The sequence below is a fragment of the Spermophilus citellus genome, assembly GCF_964194105.1.
Source record: "Spermophilus citellus genome assembly, chromosome: X".
NCBI lineage: Eukaryota > Metazoa > Chordata > Mammalia > Rodentia > Sciuridae > Spermophilus > Spermophilus citellus.
The window spans coordinates 10909871-10926818 of NC_138190.1; the positions used below are offsets into that span (position 1 = coordinate 10909871).

Below are 16948 nucleotides of genomic sequence, written 5' to 3' on the forward strand. Positions count from 1 at the left end.
TGTTTTGTACATGATTATTTCAATAAAGCTACGTTTTTTTTTTTTTTTTTTTTTTTGTTAAGCTCACCTTTTACTTAAGGGAGTGTTGATCTAAATATTAAAGTCAGGTTAAATATTCTTTATAACTTTAAGAAAAAGAAGTGGCCCAATAGGGACAGGCCGAGTGGAAAGCATAGGAACACCAACCAGTTCTTTCCTTTATTCCTTTTAACTGCCCATTCATAGGCTTGAGTCCCTTGCTGGTATTTTCCTCCTCCACACGGGGGACTCCTTCCCCTATCTAAAAATAAGCTTAAGCCTCTCACACCTTTTTTCAATCCTGTCCCCAACTCCTATGTCTAGGGGTGGTTACCACCTCTCTCACAGCAAAGCTCCCCAAAATAGTCTCCATGTGCTATTTAAATTACTCTACCTCTTCACTCTTTCCCCATTACATCGAGAGTTCTGTCTCTACTACTCCACTCAAAATGTTCTGGCAAAGGGAAATTTTATAAAGTGCTTACTACAAAATCTACCAGATTCTTTCTTCACCTTCATTGAATTTTATGTGACATCTGGCATTAGTTGATCTTATTCTCGAAATTCACTCCACTTCCCTGACTTTACTGACCTAATACTTACCCTATGCCTTCCACTTGAAGGATGGATATGTAACACTTTTCGTCTAAGTTTCCCCAGAATTCCATGCCTATGCTCAACACAACCCACCAGAAAGTGAGACATTCCAAAACCAACTTGTCTAAAAATTAGCTGGGTTCTCTAATTTACCATTCATCCCATCAGCCAAATTAGAAATGTTAAGATCACCCCACTTATTCCTTGGCAGTCCTCCCCACTTCTATGTGTGACCAAGTCTGATAAAACTTCCCTAGGTAACAGCTCTCCTTTACAAGCCTCTGGGTTCAGGACTTTATTATTATGCAGTCTCCTACAGATCCTGCAGGTGCCAGTTTCAGTCCCTGTCCTCCCCCCACCCTTTGTCATTCTTCAATCTCTGAAAAAAAGCTCACCTAATCTTTTTTCACTCCTATTTAAAAGCTTTGCCTCCATACTTGAAATTTAAATTGCACTCCCCACCCCCAGCAGCATATGACCTCCAACAAGTCACTTTTCCCAAATATACTGTTTTAATACAATAGAAATTTGATCAATATTATTATTTTTCAAATTCAGAACGGTTTCCTGTGCAAAGAGTAGAGGCCAAGTGAGCAGGGTGATGGGATACCTGTGATTTCACAAGAGCAGTTCCATTTCTGCTTGTTTTATTTAAGACTCTATCCCTGGGTCAAAAAGCTTAAAAAATAAAAGAGTACTTGACCAGATTATTCCAAGATATCTCTCAGATCTCAAGTGCTATGATTTTTCTAAAATCTTTCTCAACAACTATAAACCCAACACTGTATAAAAATCACCCAAACATGATTAAATGATTAAATTCATTGTGAAATAAAGTCTACAGTATTTAAGAAACTCACTTTGTCCTACAATGGCCACTTCCTTCCCTGCCACCCACCCCTCCACACACAAAATGAAACAAACAAACAAAAAACCATCCACACTTGGAGTATAAAAGAGAAAAAACAGACTTCTCTTCTACCCTCATGGCATTCCATACTGTTAGTTCACTGTATACTCCCCATACAAGAGAATTTTTTATATGCAGAAATGTTTTAATCTTAAATTCAGTAAATTATTCAAAAGGGAACAGAAATGGGGAAGAAGCAAATAATGTCCCTTTAAAATATACTCTGTAAAAAAATAAATTATATTTCATTAAACCTGTTAAGAACAATCCTAAAAATTTAAGATACTCAAAAGAGTTTCTTCAGATACCAGTAAAATAAAGATATAAAGCATTTTTTTAAATATCAGTGTAAAAAAATTACCAAATTTTAAGAAACCTATCTTTGGCAAAATTATCTATCATATCTAAGAACACCTTCACCACAGCAACAAGTGTAATTCAAATTAATAAATACTATTAACAAACAGATCCTATACATACATAAAATTTTTAGACATCTGTATAATTGCAAAAGTCTATATGTAGCCAAAATGTTTATAAGATTCTAACAGTCAGATACAAGGCATGTTAAATATTAGTCATTATTTTATAAAGATTCATGGGAATTAGACTCTCATCTATGCTTGCCTAAATTCAGAGAATTACTCATGTAATTTAAAATACTGATCCTTTTTGCCCCTGAATTCACTGAATTTTCCTGAAAAGATGGTTGTGTATGACTAATCATTTATGTCTTTAATTATATAATTAGTTTAAAGATGATTTCCCTACGTATCATTTTGGCCTGGGTAACTCATCAAAACAGCAGTTATCTTAAAATAAAAAGCTTTCCTTTAAACCTATTTCATTTAAATATTTATTGATCATTATTTATAAATGTTATTGCTCAAAAGTCTGCAACTTCCCTATTACAAATGACCAATGCCAGGTGCAGTGATGCACACCTGTAATCCCAATGAGACTGCCAGGAGGACCACAAGTTTGAGGTGAGCCTTAGTGACTTGATGAGACCCTGTTTCAAAATAAAATATAAAAAGGACTGGGGATGTAGCTCAATGGTAAAGCACCCCTGGGTTCAATCCCCTGTACCCCCCCCAAAAAAAGACCTATCATTTCATTCTGCTATCCCACCTTTCTGATAATTAAAAATTATACCTTTTATAAACAATCTTCAGATCTCGCCACTCAAGGAAGCTGCACATTTTAGGTTTCCGTGCTAAAACGGTTTGAACAAGTTCTCTTGTGATCTTTTTCTTCTCTTTGTCTGAGAGTGGGACATACCATTTCTGCAGTCGAAGCTTTCCCTGACGACTAAAAAGCAACATAAACTGCATCTGTTAAGATAAATAAGAAAATCAATATTAAATGCAATACTTTGAGTCAATAGTTATAAGATTACATGTTTCTCAGAGAACCTTTGAGGGATAGGTGTTTAACTGATAAATTATTAGCAGTCATCAATATGTTTATGCCAGTTAAAATAGCAGAAAATTATTTTAGAAAGATCTTACTACTTAGATGCAAATCTTCCCTTCCCATCCCACCCTGACCCACATACATGTGACCACGATATTCACCACACCATCTTTGGAGGGAAACGTGTGTATAAAAAGAAAAACAAGTAATAAGATGGAGTGAAATTTTTAAGAAAAAGATAGCTTTGGTAATTTAAGAAACGATTTTCTACCCATACTATACATTCCACACTGCCTACACCATGCATCAAAAAAGAACTATAGATATCAATTGGTTTAGGTACATTCTACATTCGGAAGAAACAGGAGATCTACTGTTTTTCACCCCGAGGCCGTTCTAGTTCCAGGCTGAATTACTTGCAAACTGCTTATCATTTAGAATTCTCTCTTCAATTTATGCTAGCATATTTTAAGCAAAACAATGATCTAAAATATTAACTAAAAAAAGGATCACATAAATATATTTTTCCTAATAAAAGCCTGATTTGAAGTTTGTTTTCTTCTCATTAAAAGAAAAAAAAACACAAACACGTACACAATTAAGAACTGAGTTATTAATATTATGGAAGAGAATGCAAACCTTAAAAAGGCTAAAAATAAGAGGTATACATCGTCGGACAATACATGAAATACTTCATTTAAAACAAAAAATAGCGTTTACAGATGGAGTAGATGCCAAATTCTAATATATTTTATACTTAAACTAATTTGTATGGATTTATTTGAAACTTGCAAGTCTGTTGATCGGTGTACATCTTCTTTTAAAGCCAACATTTTTTAAATTCAACTGGTTATCTTAACTACAAACGGTAAGTATTGTTTCTACAAAGTTTATTTAAAGGTAGGATTCAGATAGGTATTCATTTTTTTTTTTAACCTTTATAAGTACCTTTAACAGTGCCACTGAGAGTAAGATTCAAGCCTTGACTCTTAATATTCACCACACCATCTTGAATTTGAACCGGGGAGGGGGAATTTACACAACCAACAGAATAAAATGGGATCTAAATTCCAATAAGAAATTATTGCTGCTTTTTTGCGATAATGCAAAAAGGCATCAAGATACCTGGAAATTTATGACTTGGCAATTTAACTTTATTAAAGTTAAAATTAGCTTATTACTCTACTTAAAAAGCTTCCGCAGCACAAGACACACAGATATTTATTCAGTGGTATCAAAGTGCCTCCCATATAAGTCCTGAAGATAGCGGCATTCGAAGGGACAGCAAGTGAAGCATCAACTGCACAGTTATGCAAACCCGTTACCAAAACTTGGACAAGAATGGACCCTGTGTTCACAGATCCTGGTAGCCAGGAGGGGTGGGCGTTTGCTTTCGAAAAATACAGTATGGGTTCCCGGCTGTCTGTAGCAGGGTCCTGTAACCGCCCCATAACTTTGTCGGACGAAGAAACAATGTATCCCCCTTAAAATAAATCATGCGCTAACATGGGACGAAACCTGGTAGCAAGGCACAAGTATTGCTTTTCCTCTCTTTATAAACCAATGCTCTGATTTTTGCCACAAATCACAGGGCACTACAATTCCTCGAGACTGGTGTCAAAAACAATGGGCTCAACCCTGGAGTGGGCTTGGGTCCAGCGTTCCTTGGGTCCCGCCGTCTCCGATGCCACCCCCACTCCCGGGGCCACACTCCATCACTGACCAAGCACGGGCGAGGTGACAGGCAAGGAGCGGTGCAGACAATGGCATCCGCCGCCGCGCAGGGGGCGCCAAGAGTCCTCGGCCGCCGCCGCCCCCGGCCCCTCCCAAAAACGCCCCGCAAAACTTGAGTCGATTCTCGAACCACAGGTGCCGCGGGGCCCCCGCGGAGCCTAGGACTGGCCCCCGCATCCAAACGCAGCGCAGAGTAGTGTGCGGGGCGCGGACGTGGAGAGAAGTGAGTTGCGGGGCGCGGCGCCCCAGTGGCGGGCCAGGCGGGCGCGGGGTGGGGTCGTCGGGGCGTGCGCGGGGCGGCGGGGGGCGCGCCCAGCCATCCCTCCCTCTTCCCATCCCCAGCACCTCCAATTGTCCCTCGGGACTTACGGCGGCCGCTGGCCGCGGACGCGGCAGAGCTCGGCCGGCGGGGGCGGCGGCGGCTGAGGGGAAGCCCCTGTCGCCTTGCTGAGGAAAAGAAGCCGTGGTGCTGTGGGGAGGGGACCCGCTTGGAGGAGGGCAGGCTTAAGCAGCGAGGGAAGGGCGAGCCAACAGACCCCGCCCCGGGGGCTGGACGAGGGAGGAGCCGAAGCTGCGGCGAGAGGAGGGGCAGGTTGGGCGACGCGCGGGAAGGCGCTCAGCCGTAGCCAACGGCTCTGTAGGCAGCGCAGATACCGCGTAGTCTGAGGTAGCCGATTGGCCATCTCTCCGCTCGGGGGCGTGGTTATAACCGGAAGCTGGGCCACGTGACCCGGAAGCGGCTTCTGCCGCGGCTGGCACGCCTGCGTACTTATGCTTGTGCCTCCGGGACGCGCGCGGGCGGTTGTCCCGGCTCTTTAGTGACGGGAGGATGGGGTTCTGCGGCGCCCTTAGTTGACCCGGTGGTGCAGGGTAGGGAAGGTCCGGACAGTAAAGAGCCAAGTTCGAGCTCCGAAGACTCCCGGTGCCCCGAGATGGTGGCATGGGAGGTGTAACGGTCGGTGATGATGGTGAGAGGAGAGAGTGCTGCAACTCGGGGGAAAACAAGTCAGCTCTTTCGTGGAGCTGGTGCACGTGGCCCCTCCTTCACCTCGTATTGCTACAGCCTTAGCTCAGACACTTTCCCTCCAAGCATCGCAAGAGTTTCTTCTATGGGCATGCCTCGCCCATTCCTCGCTGTGGACTGGATGAGTTACTGTCCGTTCTCGGCTGAAAAGTCTAGACGGAATCCTCGAGATCCCGCTTCCTTTACACAGGGTCGCCCCCACCAGCCGCCTGGGTTCCAGTTTAGCTTTGCCGACGACTTGCTCTGCCTGGCATGTCCTTCCTGTCAAATGTCACATCTATGAAGCCTCACCCTAAAACCCTGTAAGCACAAGCCCCTCTTTCACCTACATGCCCATTAGCCTATATTTGCACATCTTGGATTTTATTCATTTTGCTTCCTAACCTGGTTAACTGCCTAGTACGTAACAACATAAATGTGAGTTAAGACTATTAAAGGGTAGATTTGTTAAGAGCCAAAATGCTGAGCTAGTTCTGGGCACATAATGGATAATGCTTTTTTTTTTTTTTTTTTTGGATGATAGAATGGATGAATCATCTAGTTAAACTCATCTTTTATAGATAAGGAAAGGAGAGGGGACCCACAGGATTAGGTGACCTTGCTTGAACAGCCACGGGTTTCCCATGTCGAATACTATTCATTACCCCAGTCACCTAGGTTCTTACAAAGGGAACTGGAAAAATGCTTTTGTTGGGTTATTCCCTCTTTGTGGAGGTTACTAAACATGGTCGCCAGAATTTTTTAATGGCCTAAAGTATAAAAGAAATACTAATTTTTTCATGAAAGTGAATTTGATCAATTTAAAGATATCCTATATTAGAGATTATGTTCATTTTGTGTTACAATGTCTATAAAACCAAGATGATGTAAAATAGGGATTTGAAGGCATTTGGGGTATTTTTAATGCACTGGTTTGACAAAATAAAAAATGTATAATACCTTCCCTTCTTAGTCCTACTATGCTGCTTGGAAAGTTTCCTAAAACATGTATGATTAATTTATACTGAAAGCTATTTTTAAAAAATGATAGACTGAAAGCACAGGGCTGTATCTCTATAGTTCTTTAGACCCCCTGCCTAAATTTTTACCTGCTCTCTGCCCAAACATTCCCTAAAGGTGTTTACTAATGTCCTTTTTCTCCCTTACTACATGAAATAGATACCATTAACCAGTTCAAAGATGGCTCTAATACTATGCAATGAAAATTCGCCCTCTGATTTTAAATGCTCTTTCTTTTTCTGTACAAAACACATGTCCTCAAGGTTCCAGAGATAGACACCTCCGAGTTTAAACTCATTGGTTATGCTCCTAATGTTGGTCTGTGACTCTGAAAATGAGGACGCGAGATATGCTGATGACATATTGGCAGCCTCATCTCTGTGTTCCTAGCCAAAAAAAGTGGGGGTGGGGTAGAAAGGGGAAGGAATTATGGGAAAAATAATTAGCAGCTGAAAGCAGCTATTACATAATCTTGGCTGCTTATTAATTTAGCAGAAGGAATGGCTTATTAAATTCTAATAGCAACAGCACAACTGCAAACAACCTAGCAATTAACAGTGCAGGGCCCATTATTTTGTTAATATGTTCTCTTCTTTTGGCAAGTATATGAGAACAAAATTTATAGAAGCAGATGGTCTTTTTCAGTAGATTATAGATGGTTTATTCCCCAGTCTTAGCATTAAGTGCTAATTGTGCATTCACTGTGAAAGACAAAAAAGAAACATGGTTGCCATCTTTGTTAGTAATTAACTGTTTGACTCAACTTCCAAATTGTAGGCTTCATTACATACATGTTACTTTTCACCTAGTATCTTTTTTTAATGTATCATGGCAATAGGTTATCTTTTCTAATCTTCTGTTTTTGCTTTCTTGATGATCCTGATTTTTCAGTGTTAATAATGAAAGAAATTATAAGACTATATTTCAGAAAAATTAAAAACCAGGTTTTATACTTTTTTCTTAAATTAAAAAAAATGCCTTGCTGTCACTTATGCTAAATGTAAGAGGTGAGAATGAAATAGGATTCTACCTTCTAAAGTAAAATTTTGAGATTCTTTATGTAATCATTTACACTTTTTAGAAATAATTTTAGTTTCCTGTTATTTCTGTCAAATGTGTTATGGCCATTTGCTTTCATCCCTTCTCACTCTCCCAAGACCATTAAATGGAAAAAAAAGAAAAATAAAAGTTTAAAATATATACCCACAGGTATATTAAGAGAGGAGACATTCGCATGAAGGTGTCAATAAGGATGTCAGCATACACTATCAACTTATCATTTAATCACTGATGATTTAAACAAAAATTGTAATATATTGAGAATATGGAGGAGCAGAAGTGAGGATAAGTTAAAATAATTTTAAAATAGATAATATCTGAAATAAATTCAGAAATAGAATTATTAGCATATTCCTTAGATACCAGGAAGTAAATTCCAGAAGCAGTGATGAATTTTTTTTCCAGGGACAGAACCTTGAAGTAGGATGTAATAAAGACAATTATTACATTTCATTTAGATTTTTACTTAAGTAATTCTTTAAAATATTGTAATGAAACAACCATTCCGTTAGTTGCTAACTCCATATTTCGGCTTCTATAGAGTTCTTTTAGCCAGTCTATAAATTATTTAGAAACTATTAAATAAAAATGCCTAGTAATGGAATTCAGAGCTGAAACAGTATACAAGACATGTATAAAAAGATGTTTAGAGTTTGTGAATTTGCATCTCCAAAGATAAAGTTGTTCCCGGGAGAAAACTGGCCTAAAATAAAGAGGTTTGTGAACTAGTTAATTTCAAAATAGATAGAGCTGTCACTGCCAAAGGCCTCACCAATGAGTTAAAGAGAGATGTAGAACAACATATGCTCCTTCTTGAAGCTTGTTTCCATAGCTCTGAATGAAATGCAGAAATTTACCATATTAATATTAGGTTAGAGAAGTGATTCTCAACCTGAGCAATTTTCTTCCCTAGGGGACACTTGTCAGTATCTGGAGACATTTTGTTTGTTATAACTGGAAGTGGGTGATGTTACTGGCATCTCGTGGGTAGAGGCCATGAATGCTGCTCAACATCCTACAGTGCACAGGAAAGCTCCACAATAAAGAATAACCTAGCCCCAAATGTCAATAGTGTCAAAATAGCCAGATGTGGGTCGTGCATGCCTGGAATCCCAGCAGCTCAGGAGGCTGAGGCAGGAGCATAGCAAGTTCAAAGCCAGTCTCAGCAACTTAGCAAAGTTCCTAAGTAACTCAGCAAGACCCTGTCTGTAAATAAAATATTTTTTAAAACGGTTCAGTGATTAAGCACCCCTGGTACAAAAAAAAAAAAAAAAAAAAATAGTGACCTAGGTTGGTCACTGGAAGAGTTAATATGTGGTAAAATCTTTTTATAAACATTTCAAGAAATGAAGCAAGCACTATAGTCATTTAAGCCACCCCCCCCACACCTTCTCACACAGAAGAGTTGGAGGCATTGTTCTTAAAATTTATTAGATAAAACCTAAACTTCTGAAGAGGTTGGCTGGTCACATACATAAGGCAGTCAGTATTCTTAAAAGTATATATGTGGGGCTGGGATTGTGGCTCAGCGGTAGAGCACTCGCCTAGCATGGGCGGGTCCCGGGTTCCATTCTCAGCACCACATAAAAATAAAGGCACTGTGTTGTGTCCATCTACAAAAAAGATTCTCTCTCTCTCTCTTTAAAAAAAAAGTATATATGAATATATGATCCAAATTTGATCTTTAAAAAAGTAAGCTTGGGCTGGGAATGTGGCTCAAGTGGTAGCGCGCTCGCCTGGCATGCATGCGGCCCCGGTTCGATCCTCAGCACCACATACCAACAAAGATGTTGTGTCCGCTGAGAACTAAAAAATAAATAAATAAATATTAAAAATTCTCTGTCTCTCTCTCCCTCCTCTCTCACTCTCTCTAAAAAAAAAAAAAAAAGTAAGCTTGGAACATTACTCAAAGTCAAAGTTACTTAGGAACTTGAATACATGAGATGGCTATTCCATCCTTTCATTGATTTATCATGAATGCATGAATGCTTATTGTGTATCTGTGCTAGGAGATAACAGAGATACAACGATGAATAAGATACTGACTCAGTCCTTAAACTCCTGATACAGAATTCCAACTCTTTTGCAGACAGATCCTAGCTGGTTAAATTAGCAGTCATCAGTCACATATATGAATGTATTTTCTTTTAGGAAATCCCTAGAGATACTTAATAGAACTTCAGATTTCCATGTATGATGCATTTGAAAACTATTTGCCCTCACGACCTCCCAGGGCTCTTTTTATTTATTTTTTTTTTTAATTGTAGATGGACACAATACCTTTGTTTTATTTATTTATTTTTTAATGTGCTGAGGATCGAACCCAGTGCCTCACGTGTGCTAGGCAAGCACTCTTCCACTGAGCTACAGCCCCAGTCCCTTCCCAGGGCTCTTAGCAGCAATCTTTTGCATTCTATGAATTTTTTATCTCTTAATTCATAGCAATATAAAAAAGATTCTATATGTTTTAAACAAAGTGCTTCCAAAGTTCTCTAACTCAATTTGAAATAGTTAGACCAGTGGTTCTAGAATATTCTCTTAGAGGACTTAGAAAGCACTGATTGCTGGGCCTCATTCCCAGAGTCTGATTTAACAAGTCTGAGGCAAGGCCTGAAAACTGTATTTCTAATAAGTTACTAGGTGATCCTGATGCTGCTGATCTAGGGGCCATACTTGGAGAACTGAGATCCGATTTTTTTCTTTTTGTCACTGACTTCATTAAGCCTGATCACATTAGGAGAGTCACATTCCCAATTCTGTGAATCTGAAGCTAAATCTATATGTACAACCCAGGGTGACATATGGTCATTATATGCCCTGTACTCTATAAGAAGATTCTAAGGCAGAGGAAATCAGAGTGCTTAGAGAAACCTGAAGGTTGTACCATAAAAATCAGAAGTTTACTGGATGAATATCACTACTCTAAAAGTTTTTTCCAATAGTTTATAGCAAGTGGGAATCACCCCTGAACTATTTTATAAGCAACTCAGACATGGGCTGGAAAGGAGGAAGATAAGAGGGAACAGCTAGACAGAATCAATATCTTTGGGTAAGGCAGAGACCATTATGTAGTTAGTAATCAAACTTGCTCTTCTCTTCCTTAGAATAACCCTGTTTCTCAGCCTCCTCTACAGTTAAGTGTGACCATGGAGCTGAGATCTGATTAATGAAACTGAGTCTCTGTCAGCCTGGGTTCCTGAATGACTGCATGGAGCATACATACACAGACCACTACGACCAATCATTCCTACCATCAATTGTGCTTTAAGTGAATAAGACTGATTTTTCTGGGTTCATCTGTTACAGCTGCTAGCACTACTGTCCATTCTTGCAAGCTGTTGCATGCGCAGTTACAAAGAGAAAGAACCATAGTAGTAGGAATAGAAGGTGAATTTTCAAGTGGATAGCACTTTTTCTTAATTCTAATCCTGCTTTATATCCTCCTTCCTTTGATGTTTGAAGATAATTGTCACATAGTCTGAGTCCAGAATTTAAAACTACTCATCTATCAAAAAGGCAAAAAAGACTTGAGATTTTTCTTTACATTTCTCTGATAAAGCCTGGCATTAATACCAGAAAATTGATAAAACAAAGTAAAAACAAAATCAGAAGGCTGAAAGGGCTGAAAAATTAGAAAGGGTTGGGGTGGGAGGGACACATTTGGGTAAACTGTCCATAATGGACGCATGTGAATATTATAATCTCTTATAATCAAGAAACCAAACTTCATCGAAATACTATAGGAACAGTTAAAACATTTATACTAAGGTCCTATTAGCACTATTTAGATTATATGGACATTTGAATTAGATGATTGAAAACTTTTAGAAATACTGCACATATTTTAAGTATGGCAAATATATAAAACAATAGAATTAAAGGTAATTTTATTCAAAAACTTCATTTTACAAATGATGAAATTAAACCTCAGAGAAGTTAAGCAAATTATTCAAGATCATAGTACAATTAGTGGCAGGGGAGGAACCAAAACTCCTCCAGGCAATGTTCTTCGAATCACAGTACGTTGTCTTTTACAGCCAATCACTAGCTCATTGTCTTTAGGCAAAAACAAACAAATTAATTAAAAACCAAGAAACCACACTCACCCTCAAAACATAAGCTCTTCAATTCTGCCTTCTTTTTTCTCCCTGCCTGGTATTAAGGTATCTGTACTTCTACTACTCAACTATTTCTACTAGCTACTCTACTAAGTTCTACTAGCTTACTATCTCTAGGTTTGGGATAACTTAAAAATTGATGTCTCATAACCTAATATAATGTTTTGCATAAAGTACTCAATGTGTGAATTAAATTGACTTGAAATGCCAAAAGAAAATTTAATAATGCCTTGTCTTATTACTTCTTGAATATTATCAGTTTTATGAAATATTCTCCTGCTTTCCCTCACCACTAATATTTTACTATGTCAAACCAACAGACTGGATGTTCTATCTCAGCCCCTTCCCTCCACCTGATCCCATTAACAGTTCCTTCTTCACATAGACATATGATTGTTTTTCTAAAACAGATCCTATAGAGAGTAGACCCTCTGTTGAAAATTCTTGAATTTCTTTATTATTTCATTCAGTTTATAAACTTGAGCCTAAACTGATCTTTGTCCATTAAAGATGAAAAAATTAAAAAAAGTATTCACTCACTGAATATTGGGGGCAAAATAGACAGCAACTTAGACAAGGAACCTTCTGCCAAGTTCATATGGTATAATGGCGTGAGGCACAGCCTATAATTGTCAATCCCAACTCGGTGGAGCGTTTCAAAGCAGGGAGACCAGGATGCTGTGGTAGCATATAGGAGAGTTTCTAACCCAGAGTTTTTGTGGTGATGATGGGTGGTGGGGTCAGAGAAGGTTTCTTGGAGGACACAGCCTTTAGGCCAAGATTGAAAGAAAAATAGGAGTTGGCCAAGAGAAGACAGGGAGAGTTCCACACTGGGAGAATAGCAGGTACCAAAACAAAGAGATGGGTGCCTGACTGTCTTAGGCACCTGAAATGAAAGGTGATTGTGGCCAGAGGGTGCATGGGTAAAGATGACTGTACAGAAATTAGGAGGACTAGATTGTGTAAGACCTTTCAAAAAAGATTAAAATGTTTGGACTTGATATGAGGATATTGGGGCCAGTGAAAAAGACTGAGCAAGGACAATGCCATTATAGATTTGGGGTTTTAGAGTTTCAGAAATACCACTCTGGATGAGATGTGGTTAATTGTCTGTAGTGAATTTAGTTGCAGATGAAATATGCCATTCTAACTGGTACAAACAGAAGCAGTCTAAAAATGATTAGCATTGCTAGAGGAGCAAAATCTAGACTGAGCTTCCAGGAAAACCTTCCAGAATAACACTGCAGAATTTGACTGCCAAAGAGCTGTTGCCTCTGCTGTGCAGTGAGCTGGAATATTAAGATGCTGTTTCCATATAACTGCTGGCTCCAGGACTACCCTTACTCTGCTGTCATCTGGAGATTGGGAAGCTGCTGCCAGCAGAGTGGATGCTCCTTTCACTCATATAGCTAGGGATTGGACACTGGACTTCCTCTACAACTGCTGTTAAAAGCCAAATGCCTTCATAATACTGCTGGCCAACAGAACTGGCAGAAGCAAGCCCCCACCCTTTCATAATATATCACTTCCATCTCCCAAATCTGGCATGGTGCACCTGGTTATTGGAATCTACATTGCAACCAGAAGCCTAAGAAATGTAGTTTTTAGTTTCCTGAAAGAGTAGTGTAAGGGTTTGGAATGAAGATCCATGTATCCACTGCAGAGGTCAGGACTAGTGGTCAAGAGACCAATTGTGTTGAAAATTTTACAGGAGAGATGATGGTAGTGTGAATAGGGAATAAAGAGAGGGATATAGACTGGAGAGGTTTTAGGAGATAGGATTGATTGGTGTAGATTGCTTTGATGCAGCAGGGTGGATGGGCATAAAGTCAGGGATGATGCTGGGGGATGATTCCCTGAGAGAAGAAACCCAGGAAGAAGGCAGACTGGTGATGAACCTCAAATCAGTTATGTGTGGGGCCTCCAGGTGGACAGTTGGAATTGTGGATACAGTTCTAAAGGTTCCAGAATGAGATTGGAGCTAGAGCTAGAGATTTGTGAGTCATCAGCATAGAGCTGGTAAATAAAGCTGAGTAGGAGGGTGAGATCACTCCAGGAGAATTTATACCACAATAATATAATTTTAAAAAGTACTGTAGAAGGGACTAGGGATATAGCTCAGTTGGTAGAGTGTTTGCCTCACATGCACAAGGCCTTGGGTTCAATCCCCAGCAAGATTAAAAAAAAATGTTCTGTGGAAGGAAGAATTATAAGCTGGTTCCCACGATGCTCCCTACCTGATGTTACTGCTGTCATTATGTTAGGTTACATGGAAAAGGGAATTTGCAGATATAATTAAGGTCTATTGACCATAAGACAGTTTATCCAAGTAGACCTAACCTAATCATACAGAGCTCTCTAAAGAAAAGAATTTTCCCTGGTTGGTAGAAGAAGTCAGAGAGATTTGAAGCACGAGTGGATTCAACACAAAAGGACATATATTTTTTAAATATTATTTTTTAGTTGTAGTTGGACACAATATCTTTTATTTTATTTATTTATTTTCATGTGGTGCTGAGGATCGAACCCAGGGCCTTGCACATACTAGGCAATTGCTCTACTGCTGAGCCACAACCCCAGCCCCAAAAGGATATTTTTATTGCTAAGATGGAAAGGGCTATGTGGAAAGATTGGGTAGTTACCTGCAAGAAGTGAGAATGAACTCAGCTGGTAGCCAACAAAATGAAAACAGGTGCCTCAGTCCTATAACCACAAGGAAGTGAATTCTACCAACAATATGAATAAGCTTGGGAGGGGACTCTCATTTCCAGCGGAGAATGCAGCCCCAGCTAACACATTGATTGTAGCTTTATGAGACCTGAGCAGAGGACCCAGTTAGCCCATGCCCAGACTCCCAACCCACAGAAACTGAGAGATCAGTTGATGTTGTTTTATTTTTATTTATTTATTTATTTATTTTTTTAGTGAGAGAGAGAGGGGGGGAGAGAGAGAGAGAGAGAGAGAGAGAGAATTTCAATGTTTATTTTTAGATTTTGGCGGACACAACATCTTTGTTGGTATGTGGTGCCGAGGATCGAACCCGGGCCGCACGCACGCCAGGCGAGCGCGCTACCGCTTGAGCCACATCCCCAGCCCCTGATGTTGTTTTAAATGACTGATGTGTTTCTGTTATTTTGTTATACATTCATAGATCACTCATACAGATACCCCGGATACAAATAAAGAATACTAAGTTAGTCAGAGAAGCACCTCAAAAGAAGAGGTCCAGAAGTATGTAGAGTCTTAAAGATAAAGGAAGAGATTTTTGGCTGGGGGTTGCAGGTGGGGGTGACTGTACTGGGGATTGAATCCAGAGGCAAGTGCCCAGTCCTCTTAATTTTTTTTTTTTTTTTTTTTTTTTTTTTTTTTTTTTGAGGCAGGGCCTTGCTAAGTTGCTTAGACTGGCCTTCAACTTGTTAGCCTCAGCCTCCCAAGTAACTGAGATTATAGGTGTGCACCACTGTACCTGACAAAGAAGAGATCTTGGTAAGCAGGAGAAAATTGTCAAATGTGCCAAATATTGCTAAGAATTCAAGTAGGAAAAGAAAAGGCTCACTAGATTTTTTAAAAGCCATTTGAAATGATGTATAGAAATACCCACTGCAGCATATGGAGGAAAAAGTGGAAATGGAGAAGTGGAGACAGCTCTTCTAGATTTAAAGACAAGGACACAAATGGGAACTGGATAGGGGAGTGTGGCATGAAGTTAGAGGTGCCGTCACCGCCTCAGGAGGGAGAGACATACTGGTGTCAGTAGAGAGGGCGGTTGAAGACACGGGGAAAAGGAGCAACAACTCAGTACTACAGAAACACTGGGAAGTAAGGAGATGATGCAACTCAAAACACAGGTAGAGCAGCGTTAAATAGAGGAAGGGCATAAACACATAATGTTTTCAAAGTTCATCTATGTTGCAGTATGTATCAGCATTTCATTGCAGAGCAGGATTTTAATGAATGACAGAGCCTCAAAGGAGATTGAGGCAAAACACTTCCCTTGGACACCAACTCAGCTAAATTGTTATAAGTACCTCCTTCTCTTGGGGGTGTCTAAAATAAGTCCATATTAAATGCTTATGCTTGCTTCTTCCCTACCTACCCCCAGCAGTAAATATTACTGAAAGCCTTGCTTGATCATAAAAATCAAGTCCATCATTATTGCTTCATGTTAACTACTTGCCTAAGAAACATATTCATCTTCTAGAGGAGATAATGAGCAAAACTGGCAATGCCCTAATAAGCTCTAAATTAAGCATGCATAACATTGAACAAAATATAAGAATCAGCAAAAAAAAAAATTTCTACTTATTGATCATTAGTGATAATGAGAACAGCAGTAAGTAGCTTTGTTCCCATTCACTTAGAAAGTATAAAAACAAGGTAAGCAAGCAATTAGAAAGGTTAATGCGAGGATTCAGTTTTCATCCTGATAAATGGAATCATTTATTTCCTAGCCTACTGACCTTGGAAGCCCTCAATGGCTTCATATCTTCTCTGGTCTTTGGCTAATTTTCAACTACATTAGTAACTGAAGCCATAGAAGGGGATCAGAACCCACAGAAAGTGATGAAACTGAATGAATACATCTATGTCCAGGAAATGTCTATTATAAACAAGCATAAGGACTGTTGTCTGTATGAAGGGACTACAGCACCTTTTCAATGATAGTGGAATATCTTGGTCAGTTTGGGCAGCTGTCACAGAATACCACAGATTGTTTGGCTTAAACAAGAACTACTAGGCTGGGAGTGCGGTTCAGTGGTATATAGTATGTTCAACCCCCAGCACCAAAACAAACAAACAACAAAACAGTGAAAGTAACAAATATTTATTTCTCACAGTTCTGGAGTCCGGGAAGTTCAAGATCAAGGTGCTAGTAGATCCATTGTCTGGTGAGGGCTCTCTTCTTGGTTTGTGGACAGCCATTTTCTCATGTGTCCTCACAGAGTAGAGAGATACAGAAAGGGAGGGCAAGCTCTCTAGAGTCTCTTCTTATAAGGACATTAATCGTATCATGAGGGCTCCATCAGCAGAGCCTAATTACATCCCAGAAGCCCCATCTCCAAATATCACACT

The 16948-nt window shown here is 39.5% G+C and overlaps 1 protein-coding gene across 6 annotated transcripts in view; it reads right to left on the reverse strand.

Moving 5' to 3' along the window:
• AP1S2 (adaptor related protein complex 1 subunit sigma 2) overlaps positions 1–5203 on the reverse strand; it is a 28333-nt gene extending 23130 nt beyond the window's left edge. For 5 of the 6 annotated variants that reach the window (XR_014020136.1, XR_014020137.1, XM_081278353.1 and 2 more), the window contains exons 1-2: positions 5045–5203; positions 2681–2859 (exon numbers count right to left, since the gene is read on the reverse strand). Coding sequence is in view for 4 of the 6 variants with exons in the window: in XM_081278353.1 (XP_081134479.1) it covers positions 2681–2859 (179 nt within the window). In the remaining 2 variants the exon portion in view is untranslated. Of the gene's footprint in view, positions 1–2680; positions 2860–4664; positions 4908–5044 lie in introns of those variants that run through there. The other variant, XM_081278352.1, reaches the window with a different exon arrangement.
• Between the last annotated feature and the right edge of the window lie 11745 nt (positions 5204–16948).